The sequence below is a fragment of the Danio aesculapii genome, chromosome 12, assembly GCF_903798145.1.
Source record: "Danio aesculapii chromosome 12, fDanAes4.1, whole genome shotgun sequence".
NCBI lineage: Eukaryota > Metazoa > Chordata > Actinopteri > Cypriniformes > Danionidae > Danio > Danio aesculapii.
This window is the reverse complement of record NC_079446.1, coordinates 30785144-30805568: the sequence shown is the minus strand read 5'-3', so window position 1 is coordinate 30805568 and position 20425 is coordinate 30785144. Positions and strand designations below refer to the sequence as shown.

At 37.0% G+C, this 20425-nt stretch overlaps 1 protein-coding gene across 1 annotated transcript in view; it reads right to left on the bottom strand.

Moving 5' to 3' along the window:
• The window catches only part of adgra1a (adhesion G protein-coupled receptor A1a), a 42327-nt gene that overhangs the window by 5308 nt on the left and 16594 nt on the right, over positions 1 to 20425 (bottom strand). Inside the window, exons 3-5 of the mRNA XM_056470150.1 lie at positions 18258 to 18385; positions 11723 to 11846; positions 3348 to 3499 (exon numbers count right to left, since the gene is read on the bottom strand). Coding sequence (XP_056326125.1) covers positions 3348 to 3499; positions 11723 to 11846; positions 18258 to 18385 — 404 coding nt within the window. The remainder of the gene's footprint in view (positions 1 to 3347; positions 3500 to 11722; positions 11847 to 18257; positions 18386 to 20425) is intronic.

Below are 20425 nucleotides of genomic sequence, written 5' to 3'. Positions count from 1 at the left end.
AGCAGCACGACTGATAAGTGTTCGTGCGAGCTAAAGAAAGCAGGAAAATACAGAATGAGAGAACGATCAGGCGCACAGTGATCCTCGCTCACTAACGACAGTGTTGCGCGCACAGCTGATGTAATACGTGCGAGTGTTTAAAAGCTCCCGTGTCCCATTTCCTTGCGTGAAGCAACCGTGCCTGGAAATGCAACTGGTGTGTTCGTTTCTTTTTGAAATAGACTGGAAAAAAGCAGTGCTCATGCATGTAGTCCTGCTACTTTCAAGAGCTCGAGATTTTTTGTTGCTGCTTTCACTTTAGCCATTCTTTAAAGAGATTTATTAATAAGCCAGAAAGTTAACAGTGTGCACGTGATCATCCTTTCATTATCGCACACGGTTTGTTTTTCCCCGGCTTTCTTTTGTTTATAGTTATTTTTGTTAATATGATTTAGTAATCATCCTGTACAATAACGAGATTAATAATAATACGAGATTAACTCAACATTTATCTAGTGAACTGATGATCAGGGATTTTTAGCCAGTACAGACTACTGTGTATAGTTTTATGGTGCTTTCACATCTGTAGTTCGCTTCATTTGGTCCGACCAAGGGCAATAATTGATACATTGTAGCATTTTCTGCCGTCTTTGGGTTGTTTTCACACCACACTGCTGGCTTTGGTCCAAACTAGATGAAAAGAACTGAAATCCAGTCATTTGACAAAATGCACATCTCTCATTGGTCAGATGTTGTTGAACATAGTTGCTAAACTGCTTATCGATTGGTTCGAATTCACATGCGGGAAAATGCTAATGGAACTCCCGCAAGTAAACAAACCAGCAGACACAAAATGGCACTTTTTTACCATGGAGCTACGACTGCGCTGACTGATTGCATCCCTACTCATAGTATACATCACTTTAGACAAACTATACATTTCGAGAATGAAGCGCGGCTGCAACTAGAAAACAATGTTTTAATGTATCGCACGTCACTTCAGGAGGAGGCGTAAATAAGTTTTGCTAATCTGCGACATGGTCATCTTGCGGAAATATTAACAACTATTTATCAGGTAATGTTTTTCCCTTTCCTTCTCTCTGTTGGTAAAGCACTGTCAACAAATATTTTTCCACCACATTCCATAATGCACAGCACATCGGCCTACGGCAGCTGGATTAGTCCAAAAGGCGCAGTACTATTTGCGGTTGGGTCTGTTTTAATTTGGATCATATTCTCACCACAAACGAACCGCTCCAAGGTTTGTTTGAAACCGTAGCAAGACCACCTCTTCAAGGAGGTCTCGGTACGCTTTTTTGGTCCACTTTTGGTGTGCACTCGAGTGCGATTGCTACATCCACACCTGCTCAAATGAACCGCACCACGAGGGGAAACAAACTCTAGTGCTATTCAACCGAACTAAATAAGGCAGGTGTGAAAGCACCCTTAGACACATGACAATCATTTTTTAAATGTCAATTGTTTTTTTAAGAACATTTTTGTTGAATAAAAATGTCAATTTAGCTTGTTTTGACCATTATTTAAAATTTGTGGCAAGGAATTATTAGTTTGTTGTGGCCAGAGAATTTTTTTTGAAATCCTTAGTGCTGAGCTGTAAAAAGTCATGTGAAATAAAACTAATTGCAATGCGACACTATATAACCACAACCCATTTACTCATGCTCATTGAGCAAGGTCACAACACACAAAGAAATTAAATGAACGAGGCGGCATGTCGACATAGCACTAAATTTAAGTCATTTTAGCATGCCAAAGTCAAATTTATGCATATAAAGTATATTTTCCCAACAAACAATTGTGGCTAGTAACAGTGGAAAACTACTAGCCACAGTGGCTGGTGGTCAAAAAAGTTATTATCAAGCCCTGAATACAAGTATTATTATTATTATTATTATTATTATTAAAGTATTATTATACAATTATTATTCTAAAAAATAAATAACAGAAATTAATCCAAGGTAAAGACTGGAGTGATATTCTAAGATCTTCTAAGCAATTTTTTGCATGAATATTAATTTCATATGACAATTCGGAGAACACAACAAAATATGTATAGAGTTATCTTTTGTCTGAGATCTGTAATGGCAAACTATTTTCTACCTGTTTACAAAGAACACATTTTAATGTGAAGACTGAAAATAAATAAAGTCAGACAAAGTTTGTCTTTCAATTGCTTTAATTATCCGTAAAATGATCAGTTTACACACTGTGAGCAAAAGGATCCCAAGGATAAGCTCCCAGGAGCTTTTAAAGACAACGGTACAACGTTTCAGATAAGATTTTCTCTACAGCCCTTAACTCTCAAACAACTAGTAGATAATACATGGCTGTAATAGCCCAATGATTATAATGCATTTGATCTTTTCATTCACAAAACCATAATCAATTAATAATATTAATATATATTTGTCAATCATCAATATATGATCATCATTATAAGTAAATTCCATCACAGACCTGACTCTGATCGTCGGGAATAATTGTTATTAAGTTTCACCTCCCTGACTTATAATATCTACTTTCTACTTCATCCAAAAACATCTTACAGGAGCCATTTTTAGTCAAAATAAGATCATAATCATATTACTTAATCATTAGTTTTGTCGACTTACAAAACCTACTGCGTGCAATAAAGGCTGTTATGCCAGTTTTACAATGTATGACTGCCACATATTTTTTTGCTGTGCAGGTTTAACAACTAGGAGCAGGAGCAGCACGTCAGCATTAAGCAGGAGGATTACGTGAGGTGCACAGGTATATTTTCTAGTTTGTTTTCTATTAGAATACATTGGGTTTACAAAGCGTTTATTCGGTTGTACACAAACAATAACGTCTTTATTCTGGGATTACCACTCTTAATTAATAAACTTACATATGAAGTAAACTGTTACTCAAAGCATTTACTGGGGCACTGGCGATATTTACTGGAACACATGCCTTAGTAAATGGGGTCTAGCGATGCCCCTGCATAAGAGAATGTCTCCATTTTGAGGTTTTTATCATCAGAGGAGCAGTAATGTTCCATAGCCACTGCTTGTTGTGTTCTATTATCACTTGTTGGATTTGTGCTGGTCAGACTTGCAACATTTTTCCTCCTTCTGCTCTTCTCTGTCTTTTCTCAGTCAACATTCTGGCTGATAGAAGACTGTTTTGAGTACTTGACAGACAAGTCTTGCTGTTAACAGGTTTTGGGTATCAGTCATCTCTGCAAGCTGACTGTTTAAATAACAGAAAAAAAAACCTGACAAGATCTAGCATCTGATCTAGATAGCTAGATCTAGATCTGATTTATATGGGATGGACACCAACAATAGTCGATCTTCAATAAATTCACTGATGCAGTCTACCTGAAAATGGTGGCTTTCGGGCGTGGTTGAGTGGGAGGGTCCCTGTCCTGAGGAATGGGCGGAGCCTTGGACACCTCCTTGCAGACGTTCCTGGCAGTGAAAAGCAGCCACAGCATGCTGGAGAGGGAGGAGTAGTGCAAGATAATGCCAACCTGTCAACAAACAAGATGAAACATAAAACATTGAAAGCTCCCTCAGCAGCCACAGAAAACTAAGCATACTTGCTTACTGCCTGCTGCCCAGTATACAGTACATAAGGCATATTACATTTTTAAGAATAGTGTGTAAAGCTGCGGTCACACTAGAGCAGGGGTTGGAACCTTTTTTCAGGAAAGAGCCATTTCTGATTTTTTTGGCAAATGCCTTTTTTAAAGCGCCATTGGGGATATATATGAAACATCACATGTTGAGCAAGTCTTAAGAATGGACAATTTATTGAATTTCTGGTCAGACTTTATTTTAATGGTTCGTTTGTTGAATTTAAGTCTACATGCCAACTTATTCTCAGTAGATTATATGTAGAATGTTAGGTTGGGGTTGGGGTTAGTGTAAGTTGACATGCACTTGCAAAGTTTCTTATAATCAGTTAAATGTCTGTTGAAGGAGCAGTATCAGCAGATATTAAGCAGACACTCTCTTATTACTCAAATGAACCATCAAAATAAAGTTTCCGAATTTCTTTCTTTTCATCATCACCACTCATAAATGTTTGAATTTACTTGCGCAAGGTTACCATAGAAATGTAAGTTGGATGACCTTTATTGGTGTCACTATTCAAGTTAATACACAGCGCCGCACACGTACATTGGTTGAAAGGTCCTTTTATTCTTATTCTTATTCATTTTGCTGTAAAAAGATATACAAAAGGTATAATTTTACAAAAAGGTAATTTTAATTGCATTTTCAATAGGAAATTATTTTATTTATTATTTTTTATTATTATTTTTTTTACACTATGAACAGCAGCTATGCTAATTATTTTCTTTATTCTTCATTTCCACCTGGGGATACTCTTCCCGAGGCCCTCAGACTATGCAGAGTCACTGATTCGATCCAAGACCAACGACGAGATGATCCCAAGGTTTCCATATCCTGGACCTGGCCGAATCCTGAGCAGCTACTGTGGTGGTCATGGAGGAGTGGAGAACATGAGACTGATTCCTGTGACGCTCCAGAGACAGACGAGTCTTCGCTGAGGCCAGCTTCCAGCCTCCGCCACTGAGACTGCAGCAAGACGTTTGGCCAGCGGAGAAATTAAAATGGTCGCCTGGTTTCTCTCAAGGTTTTTTTTTTCTTCACTTTCGCCATTTAGTGAAGTTTTTTTCCCTCTCAGCTGTCGCCACTAGCTTGCATGGTTCAGGATCTATAGAGCTGCGCATCGTTGGATTTGCTCTTCAGTATTTGGACTCTCAGTAGTGATTATTAAACCACACTGAACTGAGCTCAACTGAACTGAACTTAAACACTTCAAACTGAACTACACTGTTCCTATTTACTATGACCCTTTATGTGAAGCTGCTTTGACACAATCTACATTGTATAAGCGCTATACAAATAAAGGTGAATTGAATTGAATATTGAAGGGAGACAGCTGGAGAGCCACATATTTTTGGTTAAAGAAGCCCAGGCCATAAGCTCCCTACACCTGCACTAGAGTTTGAGCATGTGAAATTTGGTTGTGTGTCGCTGTGAAAAGTGGCGTGAATAACCTTCAGCTTAGTCCCTTATTTATCAGGGGTTACCAGAGCAGAATGAACCGCCAACTATTTTCTCATACGTTTTACGCAGTGGACGGCCTTCCAGTCACAACTCAGAAATGGAAAAACAAGATGATTAGACATTAAAAAAGCTAAAGCAATTGCTCCATATTTTAAATTTCTGTACTGAGATGTCATGTTTTGATCATCTCACACAATCACATGATGCAATTTTGCAGGTCAGAGTTCACCAAGCTTGAACTTTGCAATGCGACGAGCTTGCATTTCCGGTCTGCCACATTTGTATGAATGGAAGTCTATGGGGCGAAAAGTGCAGTATACACTATGCAAACTTTTTTTTACTACAATGTTGTCACATGACATGTCTGCACGGCAAGTCTTCACAACTTAAAATAAAAAGTTGAATTACAGGTGTAACAAATAAGCATGGATAAAGTCTAACAAACCAGCAATGATCCCTACAAACGTCTCCAAAACTACACTTTTTTGATGAGCATCTATTAAAAAACACTGTACTTTAATTTTGACCACTAAATTATTCGAGAGTGCACATACATAATGCTTTGCTTCTAATGTATTCATCTATCGCTTTTACCTTGAATGTATCAAAACTTGAACATACTTTCGTTTTAAGATATCACTTAGATTCAAGTGAAAGAAAGAGCTATACAAATTATGAATTGGATAACAGCTACACTTGGAAAACAGCTACATATGTTTTTTGTTTAGAAGAAATAACTTGTTTAGCCTAATTATTATATGTTCTCCGCCTCCAGCCCACTCAAGCCACATATCCACAATTACTTTCAAGATGAAATATCACTCAGAGAAATCTAATGCATACATCAGACTTTAGCAACAGTAGTAGGTAATCCAGGAATTTCACACATATAGAAAATGTGCATACTATTTATAGTGCACATATTACATGCTGCCAATATATATGTAGTTATTAGCAAAAGAGAGCAGCGAAATTGTAGTCGTATCGTAATATATATCGCAGAATAAAAAAATATGGCAATGTTAGATTTTTCCAATATCGTGCAGCACTAACAGTTTATTTCGAACACTGTGTGTGTGTGTGTGTGTGTGTGTGTGTGTGTGTGTGTGTGTGTGTGTGTGTGTATGGATGCACTGAAGGGGAGATTGAGGTAGTCCTCCTCAGACAGCGAGGTCATGCTCTTGTCCTCTTTGCTCCAATGCACTTACTGCATCCATCCAACCAACCCACACATCTATTATATATATATGATATATGTGACATTTATATGGGGCACTGGATGTGAATTATTACATGCTGAGAATCTCTGTCATGTTTTTTTCAATAAAAAGGTGTATGTAGACCTGAAATGACAAAGATCAAATTTATGAATTGTATTTTTTATTTCAATCATATAATGAAAATAGAAGATTCTTTGAGCAGTTTATATGAATGATCTAGCCTTAAATACATCAAGAGACCAATATCAATAAACGCTCAATATCAATAAACTTTACCCAAACTTTTAGACAGTTGTGTTTTATTTTAAAGCAGGTTTAAGGGTCTCAAATCATCTCAATCTACCATTACAGCAAACACTAAGACCCATCAAAAAACTTTGACCTGAAAGTGTTAGTTCGCCCATACTGACACTGAAAAAACTGTTATAAAGTTATCTAATAAAGTCTGTAATAAAGGCATCATATTTGTTTTATATGTGCACAAAAGTATTTTCGCTGCATGATAATTTTCTGATTGAACCACTGAAAGTATGTTGTCTGGAGTCTGGAATCTTGCTGTATTTGGAAGATGAAGGAGCTTTCAGATTCACCTTAAATATCTTAATTTGCCTTCTGAACATAAACGAAGGTCTAAGGGATTTGGAACAGCATAAGGGTGATATGAGAGGGTGAACTAACCATTTAAAAACGCTTTAACTGAGTAGAAGTACACACGGTTATTACAGGTAAAGCTAAAACTGTAAGATTTTAAAATGTTGTTGAAAGTCCTTCTCTAAACAAGGCTGCATTTAATAAAAACTACACAGAACAGTAATATTATGAACTGTGAATTCAATTTAAAACACCATTTTTTCTGTTTAGTGTAATTCTTTCCTGTGATGGCAATGCTGAACTTTCAGCAGATATTTTTTCTAATATGCTTATTTCGTATATTTTTTATTGTTATGAATGTTGAAAACATTTATAATGTTTAATATTTTTGTAGAAAGTTATTATTCAGCTTTTATTTTTAATTTAAAAATACTTAAAAGAACCGATTTTATTCTTTTCTATTGTTGTAAAAATGCTCAACACTTAATAAAAGTATTAATCACAACCATAACAATTTTGAATGGACGTGTCCTTGTATTTAAATGAACTACAAATACACAAAAACTCTACATTGAAATTAAATACACTAGTACAAAGTGTGCAATGTGATGATAAAAATTACAGCAAAATGTTTTGATTGGGGTGTGCCAATTTTGTACATCTGTAAAGGTGTAACAACTGTTTATCACATGGCAGCCAATGAGTGCCTGCTATTCACGCGACACAACAGTCCTTTGCTCTCTGCCTTTTTTCCTCTGCCCACAACTTTCATTTAAAAAGTCAACATACTGCTCAATATAATGGCATCATTTGGTCACACATTCACGTCTCTATCAGATTGTTTGTCCATGATTTGCTACAGTACACAGTTAGGAAAGGAATGCATGGCAATGGTGAAATGCCACATCATCCCATTCAACTGGCTGATGTCATGATGTTGATCAACTGCTCTCTGTATTCACATGGCATAAGCCTTCCTTTTACACCATGCACCAATGAAACACTTGCTTTTCAAACTAAATAACTCATTCACAGATTCCAACAAATAATATCCCTTAAGAACTAAATTGAGAATTTGAATTTGTGTTAGATTTGGCAGGCCTGGTCCATTCATTCATTTTCCTTCTGCTTAGTCCCTTATTTAACAGGGGTCACCACACCTACTACTCCAGCATTTATTTTACGAGCAGATGCCCTTCCACCAGCAACCCACTACTGTGAAACACCCATACACTCTCAAATTCACACACGCAATCATACACAATAGCCAATTTAGTTCATCAAATTCACCTATACTGCATGTCTCTGGGCTGTGGGGGAAACCCAGAGGAATCCCATGCCAACACGGGCAGAGCATGCAAACTCCACACAGAAATGCCAACTGGCTCAGCCAGGACTTGAACCAGCAACCTTCTTGCCATGAGGTGACAGTGCTAACTATTGAGCCACTGTACCACCCAGGCCTGGTTCAATTAAAACCAATTCTGGTGCAATTTTCTGTTAGTTCATTTCAAGAGTAAGAGTAAACACAAGTTCTGTATTAGTTTTTCCTACTATAGCTGTTAATGGTTACAGGTTTGCAACATTTTCAAAATATTACCTTTTGTGTTCAACAGAAAAAAAGATACTCACTTGAGGGAAAGTTTCACGTTTGAGTTATACAATCCTTTAAGCAATTCATTTTGTGTAAAGTCCAGCACCAAACAAACCAAGAGACCTGGGGTCATATGTATAAAACTTCTATTAAAAAATGCTCTTAAGAGTAGTCTTAAACTTTGACTTAAGTGTCAAAAAATTCTTAGTAAGAAATAGGATTTTTTTTTTCCAAGTAGGAGACTTTTATAAAGTATCTAAAAGCCACTTTCAATAAAGTTTGTGACTGATTCTTAAGTTCTGACTTAAGTGTTGTAAATTAAGGACTACAATGATTGAAACACAAAATGACCGCCCTTGACCTCTGAATCAGCCTATCAGGAGCCTGCAAGGATGACGTCACAGCAGCATGACACCATTCACTGATTAATTAATAAAATTATTCAATAATTTAAAATATCATTAAGAAGTAATTTTGTATTATGTGAAAAAAATACAAATAAGTACATGCATTTTACACAATCTTGCACAAATTGATTGATTGCATGAACAAATGTGATGCTACTTAAGTCATTAAGCTGATAAAACACATAACTGTAAATTACACCCTTAGCTGTTTATAAAAGAAAGACAAAAGTTTAAAACCCTTTAAAAATGGATTCAAAAAGAAAACCAAACTGGTCCAAGGAGGAAAGTGTTTGTGTTAGATGACATTCACGGGGAACATAATTTTGTTCAAATAACCCAGTGAGGCCACTTTCTGAAAGAACCCGAGCATCATGTGTTGACCCTGGCCATTTTGGCACAAGATCCAGTATCTTGTAATTGGCATCAAACACAACTTGAACATTGATGCTGTGAAATCCTTTTCTATTGACATACTGTATGCCTCCTTATTTACAGTCAGAGCGATGATGCGAACATGAGTGCCATCAATGGCTCCAACAACTCCAGGGAAACCCGCAATCCTCATAAAAGCCGCTTGCTTTTGCTGTATAGTTTGGAGGTCACTTGGAAAGTCAATTAACTGCCTTATTATGTTTGGTGTTGTTAGTGCTGCTATTGTGATGTTTATGACTGCTGACTGTGGATTGTGATGGGCCTAAGTCATCACTGGTGTACTGCTGCATCTTTCCAGTCGTGAAAAAACGCAGAGTCATTATTACCTTCATTTCTGCAGTTATGGCATTGTTTCATAGAGTGGGAAAAGTTATTGCATTTCTGGATAGATTAGTTGCAAAAAGAATACTTTCATGATCAAACGTTTTAGCAACTCCCTGTTATCATATAATGGCAACACATTCTTTTGTTCTTGAAAGGTGCGTGGTCTCCTCCTCTCTGCTGCCATCTTGCTACTCCTAACTGGGTTAAGATACATCCCAAACACTCCTAAATAATTTAGGAGCTGAGACCAAGTCTTAACACTTAAGAACCTTTAGAAATAACTCTTAGGGCCCTATCATACACCCGGCGCAATGTGGCGCAAGGCGCGACGTAATTGTAATTTGCTAGTTTCAGCTTGGCGCAAGAGTCGTTTTGACGTTTTACTCCGCACAGTTTAAATAGCAAATGCATTTGCGCTTATATGTGCGCCCATAGGCGTTCTGATCTAAAAAGGAAGGCGTGTTGAGGCGCATTGCTGACGCGTTGCTATTTTGAGGAACTTAAATAGTCTGTTCAATAGATTAGATCAAAGCTGGTCTAAAGTCCAGTTAGTTGTGCGCCTCGCTTACACATTGCTTAATACACACAGGATGTACAGCAATACGCAAATGTATTTTTAAATTATTAAAATATTACAAAAATTATTATTTTCTAGCCTACATAAATATAAAAACCACTGCCTTCATGCTTTCTTCATCTTGGGGGGCTTTTTCAGTTTATTCATAACAATTTGCTTTTGTAATGTTATCATTATTAGCAGTATTATTTATTATATGCATATTTATATTTGTTTTATTTAAAACAAGCTTAGATTTGCCCACCAGTCAGGTTTTAGACCATATGGGGCATAGCATGTGTATTTGGATACAACTCCGTTTTTTGACCACACTTCGTTATTATTGTTCATTTATTCGTTTGCTGGAAATTAGAACTGAATTTAGAAATAGTTTTGAAACAAACTTTGCGCTTAACAAACAAATTAATTATGTACAGGCTAATAGATGTCTGTGCATACAACACGTTTCACTATCCACGAGAGTGAAAGTAAATAATGAGGAGGCTCATCTCGAATTCTAGCCTGTAGATGCTCTGTTTAACTGTTTTCTCATTAGTGAAGCGTTCAGTTTTTACACTTACAAAGCTTGCCATGTAAATAGCAAATGCACCATAGCGCGACGCAACTGACTCTTAAAGGGAATGGGAGATGAGACTCTGATTGGTTTATTGTCAAAACACACCTATAACTCATTAAGAGAATAAGCTCAACCCTGTTAGACCGTGCGTCGTGGTGCAAAGCGGATTGTTTCATCCTTAAAATTGCAAAAGTGGATTCTGACATGCCCTTAATGCATTTGCGCCCTGTGCTTTGCACTTTTCCGCATGGATCATCAAAATAGAGCCCTTAATGTTAAGTCTAGAAATAAAAGTAAAATGAAGTCATATTAAGAGTTTTGACACACTTAAGAGTAAAATTCTACACTGAGCAGCTTTATACATACGGCCCCTGAGCTACAACTGTGAACCCTAAAATTCTGATAATAAAAACTAATTTTCTGACCTTCCTGTAAACAGGACACATCGTCATTTGAATTTGTGGAATAAAAAAAATAATAGAAACATGTATAAAAACAAAAACAAACAAGATTAGCCAGTGTGTTCATGTATTAAATATATATACATTTTGTGAGATGTGCTACATCTCAAAAACATTATGCATCCAGCAATAAATCTGGTGCTTTTCAACCTAAAGCAGTCAATCAACTGCTTTTATCAAGTCAAATACGTTTAATAAGCATGCAGCTATAAACCTAATCAAATGAATCTAACTCACGGGTCCTGGCTGCAAATGCTCTGTGATGAAGTAAGTGCTACACTTTGAAAGGCAATGGCAATCCTGGAGCCCCAGTGCATTAGACTCTCAACACTGAACACTCCTGCCAAACAAAGCCCTCTGTGCCTTAGTTAATGGTGACCATGCCAATTCGGGAGTCAAAGAGGCCATATGTTAGTGACTCTGAGCTGAGAGCCACAGACACAGGGCATGAATAATGTGGTTCACTCAGGCCAAAGAAGAATTGGGAGACTTACCACTTGACAGATCACAGGGTACTTGATCTGGTTGATGCCTCCTGCAAACACCCCAAACGTCATGGCAGTGTGGAAGAGGAAGTTGAGGAGCATGTGCCATCCTTTCCTGCTGATTCGGATTATGCTGTAGAAGCAAACACACACACACTTCTATCAGTCGAAGAGACAGCGGCTCTATGAGTAATACAGAAGGGAACAAGTATCTGCCTTTGAAGCGCAACGCTATGACTAAAAAAATCTTTCTGACCCCGTCTGCAAAGTGTCTCGAACTGGAGCGGCTCACTAAATTTGGCACTGTCCCTCTAAGGTTAGAAGTGTCCCGCTCTCCACGGAGCAAGCATTACTCACTGAAAATATCTGTGACAGTCAGGGGTGATGATACTATAAATATTGGCCGTCTGACTCAGGATCGCAGCATTATCGTGGCGGCAGTCTGTCCCAAAAAACATTCCCTACTGTGACCTTCCAGTGTTAGTGCTGGTGCTGCACATGGCTATGTTTTGAGCCGGGGAAAGCTTTCAACTAGCTTTGATTTATGCAGTAGGTAAAATTGCACCATGTAAAATATAACATCAATTTTAAAGATCATTGTTGAAGTTCGGCTGAAGAAATACACAGGATCAAAGCAATATATACATTTGTTCTGACTATTTTGACCATTTCGTTGATTATTCAAGTCTTTAAAACTTGCTTCAGCTGCAATTATTGTGGGAAAAAAATAGCAAAAATATTTGTGGTCACAGTTCATGAAGAATCATGAAGAAAATGTAAACAGCACAACTGTTTCAAGATTGATAATCATAAGAAATGTTTCACAAGAAACATTTGAACGGTAGAAACAGTTCTTTAAAAATTCACTAAACTTGCCATTAGTGAACTAAAGAGCTTTTATGGCTTGTTTACATGAGATAAAATAAACCAAAAAAAACACAATAAGCTAAAGATACAGTGAACTAAAGAATTCCTTTGAGCGTACAGATGACAAAACTCAAACTGACCAATGTTTACACAAATATGTGAAAATAACACAAAAACAATTATGCACTCTGCACAATATATCATTTTAGCATCGATATCGCAATGTGTGAACATGCAATATTTACATCGCAGGATCTGTAATGTGAAGTCAGGATTACAGTTGACCAGGTCACAATTGTGGAGTCATTTTAGTTTAACCATAAAAATATGAAAGTTTATTGTTAGTCGTTAGCGTGTTTTAACCCTTTAACTGCCCCGACAAGAAAAAATCCTAATGTCGCTAGTTAACACACTCAATGCATTTTTATCAACACATCCCATAATTTCTAAAATATCAACCTCTACCAAATGGTTGACATGTCCGTTTATGGTAAAAGTACCGGAATTAATACATCTACTATGAAAAATCTAAAAAATATGAAGTGTATGACCAACTTATCAAAAACATATTCAAAATAAAAAAATTGAATACTAATCATCTATATTTTTTGTATGCCATAAAATATGTCAGATTCTCATTTAACATGTTTTAATGTTGTTGTTGTTCTTAAACCAAAATCAAGTGTAGTGGTGCAACAGGATTATGTTTGTTCGATTTTGGTGTGTAAACCAACAATGCTGTGTAGTGTAAACCATTATTTAAAACAGTCAATCTTTAAATGAATTTAACAGTCATTATTTAAAACAGTAAAAACATGGTTAACCATTTAAAAAGGCAGGCAGTTAAAAGGTTAAGGCCTGTGACTGTGTTTTAAGCATTTGGGCACAAGGAATTATTGCATTTTCTAGCTTTAACAAAAATGCATTTTTTCAATAATGTACATAATGAAGACTAAACAACTTTATTGTTTGTTTGATCATTTTATTTCTGTATTTCAGTACCTGAAAACTGCTAGATTTCTTCATTTCTACTATTGCTCTACTGTATTTATCTATGCTGGTAATTTGTCTATTATATTTTCTGCAGATGCAATCCTCTTTAAAAATGCTAAATAAGATGACATGTAAGCAGAAAAAAATTATATTAATATTTCACAATATTATTATTTTACTCCAATAAATGCAGTCTTGGTGAGCGTAAGAGACTTTCTAAAAACATAAATCTTACTAACCACAAATCTTTGAGCCGTAGTGTATGTGAGGTAATTTTAGAATTTCAATATCAGTCATACACAATCTCTAACCTCTAATATCTACAAATTTATATTGTATTTGTGCTGTATACAGTATTATCCATCTGGGATACTACACCAAATTTCAAACATTCTTTGTCAGTAAAATTAAAAACATGTTAATTAAAATTTCAAATGTTGTTCTATGAAATGTTTCATTCATTTGAATCATGGGAAAAAAGTGGTTATAAAAATAAAAAATTCTGATTTTTTTTCACCAGCTGCAAATCAGAATAAAAAAACGATGACATTTTTAATTCATTTTGGCCATCAAGGAATAAACACCATGTAGGATACATTTACACAACATAAATGTACTAACAATTCAACAACAACAGACACACACACACACACACACACACACACACACACACACACACACACACACAAACTTTTAAATGGATCCCTGCCACGAAAATGTAGAGTCAATAAATCTCAGAAATCAACTAAAACCATTGCATTATGACAGTAATTTGTAAAGAAAACTGTCTGACATAAACATTCAATACAAACAAAAAAACATGCTTAACTACAGTATAGACTAAACCTATTATGTGTATGCATGTGCAGTCACTGTAGTATACATTTAAAGTTTCGTTTTCAAAACTGTGCCCTTTGAAACCAGTTTTGAAATGTTTGCATTTTGTGGTCAAAGTGATTTGTCATATAAATTAAAGGAATAGTTCACCTAAAAATGAAAATGACCCCATTAAATAATTAAATACACTTTCAAGCATTCTCTTTGTATATGATTTTCTGTCAAACCAACACAGTAAAGGTAGTTTTAAATTTGATCCTGGCTCTCCCATGCTTTTATTTTGAAGATTCCAAAAGCACATGAATCCCTGACCCATATTCCACCAGGGGTTTAACAAACATCTTATGAAGTTGATCGATGTGCTTTTGTAACAGAAATATTTCCAATTTCAATCACTGGCTTTCAGTAATGGCTGAATGCACATTATGCAAATGATATATGATTTATGGCGCATGCTGAAAGACACCAATGTGGCATTGTAAGCATAATATACTGCATAGCATTACACAGTAATGCAAAGCCGTCTGGTTTTCAAGTTCACCATTGTCTTCTGTGGTAAACAGTGTAGTAATTGGTTGTTACAAGACAAATCTATTCACGGAGCTTCCTCTACGAATGCATCTTATGTCATGACTCATACATCGCTAAACGTGCATTTACGTGCCTCCGCCAGAAGTCAGTCTTTGTGACGTCTGTGGGCTTGCCCTTACTGTCAGCAACATACATGACATCATTCCAAATTCCACATTTCAACTTGCCGCATCAACTAAAGCGTCTACAAACTGTGGGCTGCCATTAAGAGCACCTGTATATGCAGCCATACTTCGTTTTGTCACTATGAAAGGCAGAGAGTAGTGATGGGTTGTTCTTGGACGATTAATTAATTTTGAACGAATCTTTTGTATGACTCGAGAACGATGAGTCCTCTCAGGGAGTGATTCATTCATTCGTGCAGAAGATAGTTCCTTTTTCAAGTCCTCTATTGGGTTTGAATCGCATGAAAGACAAAACCAATCATATGCATTTAGAGCAGGAAAATAATTTGATTCGTTCATCTCTCGAATCCTTGGTTTGAGTCGTTCGTTCATCACATGAAAGACAGAAGCCAATCATATGCATTTAGAGCAGGATTATGACTTGATTCGTTCATCTCTCGAGTCCTCAGTTTGAGTGGTTTGTTCATCACGTGCAAGACAGAAGCCAATCACATTTAGAGCCGGAAGAAGATTTAATCCAATAGTTTCTCGAGTTCTCGTCTCTTTACATGCTGTCATGTGATAAACAAATGACTCAAAAACCAGAAGACTCGAAAGGTACACTAATCATGGATCCTTTTGGCTCAGACTGTGTGCATTGGTTAAGCTTATATAGGACTTTCAGTGTGATGTGAATGAACTACTCAAATTTGAAGACCTGTCAGAAGAGGTGAGCTGACATAATCATAGACAAAAGACCAAGTAAACATTAAATGATTATTTTCTCTTTCTTATAGCACACTAGTTATTACTTGTTTGTAGTGTGATCAACATTTGGTGTAGTTGTAGATGAGTTTGGAAGGAACTCAAACTATTTTAATACTATTTTGACCGAGACTCAAAGGTCCGAGTCAGTAAAATGATCCTATCTTCCCATCACTAGCAAAGATTATGTTGTGCACACAATAGCCGAATTTCCACTGTTGCGCCTAAAGTGAGCGAGCCAGGGCCAGTCGCATTTCCACAGTCACTTCCGGGGCCTGATCTGGCCAAAGCGGTGCTTTCTCGTGGCCGGCAGTCTGTCTTTTTCAGCCCGCCAAATACCTTGAGCCAAAGCGAGCCAGCTGGGGATTCGGGGCGGAGTAAAAGCAGAGGCGGAGTTTGCAAGATGATGTGTTGCAGTCATTACACTAGTTTTCTCATCTCGCATGAATACATGTGCCAAAAAATAAATAAATAAGTTAAGAAAAACAGCTACTGGTCAGTTTAAGATATTCCATAAAACACCTTATAGGCTAGGGGTCTTTTTCTTAAGATCGCCCTTATGTTTCCCTTTTAAATTTAAGGCTGTTGCATAAAATAATAATTAAAGTACTTTTAATTTAATAAGGGTCCTCCTTGGAGTTTCAATAACGCATACTAATCTTTACACCACATTGAAGACACAGCAACCAGTAACGTTCAGTTGTTGGGAGTTTTTGTCAAGTTTAAAAGGTATGTGTGTGTGAGAGACCGGGCAAAAGAACGCTCGCTTGACAGCTCTGTCGTTACCGCTGAAGGATTCGGATTTCTGCTTTCCAGTTCATCTCATAATAGACCAACGTTTATCCTTTTCATCATCCTGTTTCTTATAATTTTTTTATCAAATATGATTATTTGAATGAGTATTTAACTGTGAATTGATTTTAATAAATGAATAAGTTAACACATTGCTTAATAACAATGTTCAGTGCATTTGCCTGTCTCTTTTTAACTATTTTCAGGAGCCACCAAACTAAGTCAGAGGTCACGGAGACCTTGAGTGGAACTGAGGGCTGAGGACTAGAAGCAACTGTTTCTATTGTTATTTCTATGAGTTAATACTATCTAAAATGTCTGTAAGTGTATGTAAGGGATTTTGCTGTTTTTACGGTTAATTCTTTTAAAGGGATTCTACTTTTTTATTCAAGATAGACTTTGTATAGTAAAGATATTATAACTGCTTGAATGTAGATTATACCGGTTTTTAACCAGTTTTAATAAAGACGGCTGAGAGTACACTCAACCTTGGATAAGAAACAGACTGTACTTTAAGTGTGTGTGTTCTATTTGATTGTGGATCCGTTTCACAGGTCTGGAATCAGCTCTAAACAGTCTAGTGGATGTCTGACGTTTATGCTTGAGATATTGTTCAGAATTGTATGCACCAACCCCACGTGGAAATTTTCCTAGTCTAACTGTGTTTTAACCAATCAGGTTAGAACACCTATATGTATGACGCAGTTAATGACCTTATGTGAGAGTATAATTGTTATTGATTGGTGATTGTAAGCAGAGCGGCCTAGGAACTCATTGCGAGTGTTGAAGCTGGCTTCTGCTGATGAAACTGCAAACTATCTTCAGTAAACTTTATTTATTTATTTGAATCTCTGACTCCGGCTCTTCTTCATCTGACAGACTGCTCAGTCTTTGGGTTAAATTGTATACCATCCCTACACCGCGAGCGGCTTTTCTTTCTTTCTTTATTTTGTAGATAATACAATATATGATTACAACATAAAGACATAAAACTTTACAAAATACGTGTCCATTTTTGTAGTGTCATAGATATATAGGCATATAATGTAATGTTGTACAGTAACGTGTAACTTGCTTGTTTCGGCTGTCTCCATTTTAATCGTTTCGTGATGATGAATAATGGTGTGCTGAACTGGGCGGGTTGTCTGACGTCTGATTTGTGGGGTGTTCTAGGGGCAGGGTTTGCATGCCGCGCTGTGAGATATTGGCCTGACAGTGGAAACGCGACATGATTTCGGCATCACTGCTCAACCTCCCATGCGATTGGCCCGGCCCGGCCCGATAAAAGCCCTGGCTTGCACTGACCCAACAGTGGAAATGCAGCTACTGTGCAGTACAAGCAGTGTGCTACCCCCCACACTGCCTTCTATTGTCCAGCACACCAAACTACAGCTGTCAAAAGTACCGGTACTACTAAAACGAGAAACCGTATCCTTTTTTGAGTGCCAGGGTATTGCAATATCATTTTAGCCCTGGTATATTGCGCAATACTAAACTCTAATCAGCTAATCACTGACCGCATCACTTTTTCCTCAGATCTATGCTGTATTTAATAATTAATGTCACTAGTGCAGCTTAATGACTAGAAAATGTACCTGTGGTGCACAATGTATGTCATGATAGAAATCAGCAGGCAGAGCAGCATCACTGCAGTGCAGGCGTACACCACTGGGTGCAGATAATCCCCTGGATATGGAGGAAAGGACAGCACCCTCTTCAAATCCTGTCAAGAAAAGCACAACCAGGCAAAATTAAGCTATGAAAAACACCAAATGATAAAAAGTCTTTATAATGCATATGAAGTGGCAGCAGTGTGCTAATTTGTTTTAATATATTATTAATGCATAGTGCTGGTGTCCGTTTTCAGTTAAAACATTTGCAGACAAATAATTGACCCCTCGTACTGCTTTGTTCATGTAGTGCCTGAAGCAATCAGTCTCTCGGTGAAGAATGCATGACGGTTTGAATGCACAACATAAATTAAGCTGTTGTATTTAAGAAACTGACCAGTAAATGGTTACAGTATATCTATCTAAATGTGAAATGAAAAAAAGAAAAAAGGGAGCAAGTGGGAGGGGGAGAAATGATGAAAGAAAAGCAATGGAAGAGAAGAGCGTTGTCCCTGTGAGTCAAAGACTACGCCCCCGTACGCATCAATCTCTTTCAGCATGTCTATTTTATCACCCGGCCCCAAGATCCCCTTTGTTTTGTGCCTGAAGGGCTTCTTCCCCTCTGTAAAGCAGCACCACAGATGTACATACATATCTTTACACTCTAATGGACTGAATGCGCTCTGTGCTCCACATTACAACAGCCACTTTCACTTAGACTTCGTTTTTAAATGCGTGACAAATATTCACAGCTAATTCAACATCATCTTTGCTAGTACAGTGGGTTATATTAGGTTATAGTGGGTTATATAAAAAAAATAAATTAATTAAAAAATTTGAAAAAAATCAGAAAAAAAACGCCATCATGGACAAGATGGCACATTTTAAGAGCCCGTTTTTTTTTGTTTTGAATGTAGTTAAAGGTGCAGTATGTAAGATTGACACCCAATGGTTGAACTAGGTATTGCACTCATAATTTAAAACAGTTTTGCCCCCTCCTCTGACAACTTCACACAAACGCAAGTTGCCAGATTGATGACACCAACAGGAGCAAGCGTGCCTGACTATCGAACCAAACACTGTGTCCTATTTACAAGCAACAACATGCTATAGAAGGATGTTGAATTTTCCATGTTCAATGGAGTTTTTGTCCTAACCATCAGCTGAAATTTCTATTTTAGAAATGGCTTCTATTTCTCGTGACTGAACAACTGCATAACTATATGACAATGATCGCCACAGGTACTGATTAAGTGCTTCATCTACTGGTAAATGGTAATAATGTGAGTTTGAATGCTATTTTAGGTGACATTTATTGCCATACTGAAATCAGCAACAGATAGTTTACCTCGGAGTTTGAAGATAAAATTAACATAGTTTGAAATTGAACTTAGAACTGTGACTCAGTGCAAACCAACAGGCATCAGTCATTCAGCATGTAGATTTAATAATGTTAAAGAGGTTCAATATGTATTGCAGTGCACTATTCTGTGCTTCTAAAAGTCTGCATTTAAATGTTTCTGTCGTGTTGCGTCTTGTGCAGCCAAAATGCAGCCAAATTGCTTATCAAATTGGTTACAATGCAACCTGCTCACCTAATGTTAACATTCGTATTATTTATATTATTTGTGAATTAAAAACCATCTCATGTGGAACTGGTTTTCGGCCTTGAACTCTGATACTTTAAGAACCTTCATGACTGAAATGAAATACGCTGTTTTCCACCAAGGCAACCCCGGGTGCTGAAATATAGTTGGATAAGCTGGCAGTTGGCGGGTTAGATGTGCTTTCACTGTCACTGAGAGTGAACAGATGTGAAAACAATTTACTATACTTGTTGCAAGATAAAAACATGAAGGCACATTAGAAGTTATGTGAAAGAAAAATAGCACTGTCATGAGGGAGGTCATGGCCGAGAGCTAAGGGAGCATTAACACTCATGCCACCGGTCTCACTCCAGTCCCACAGCTCTCGACCCTCCCTTCCCACTTGTGACGAGTACAACTTCCTGAAATGTTTTAGGTCTCAAATTATGACTGAAGGGAAATATGGTCACTCCTCCAAAGAATAAATGCTCGAGCTGTAAAATTCAGTACAAAAGTTGGTAAAAGTATGCACATCCTCTACTCAAGTAGAAGTACAGATACTCATGT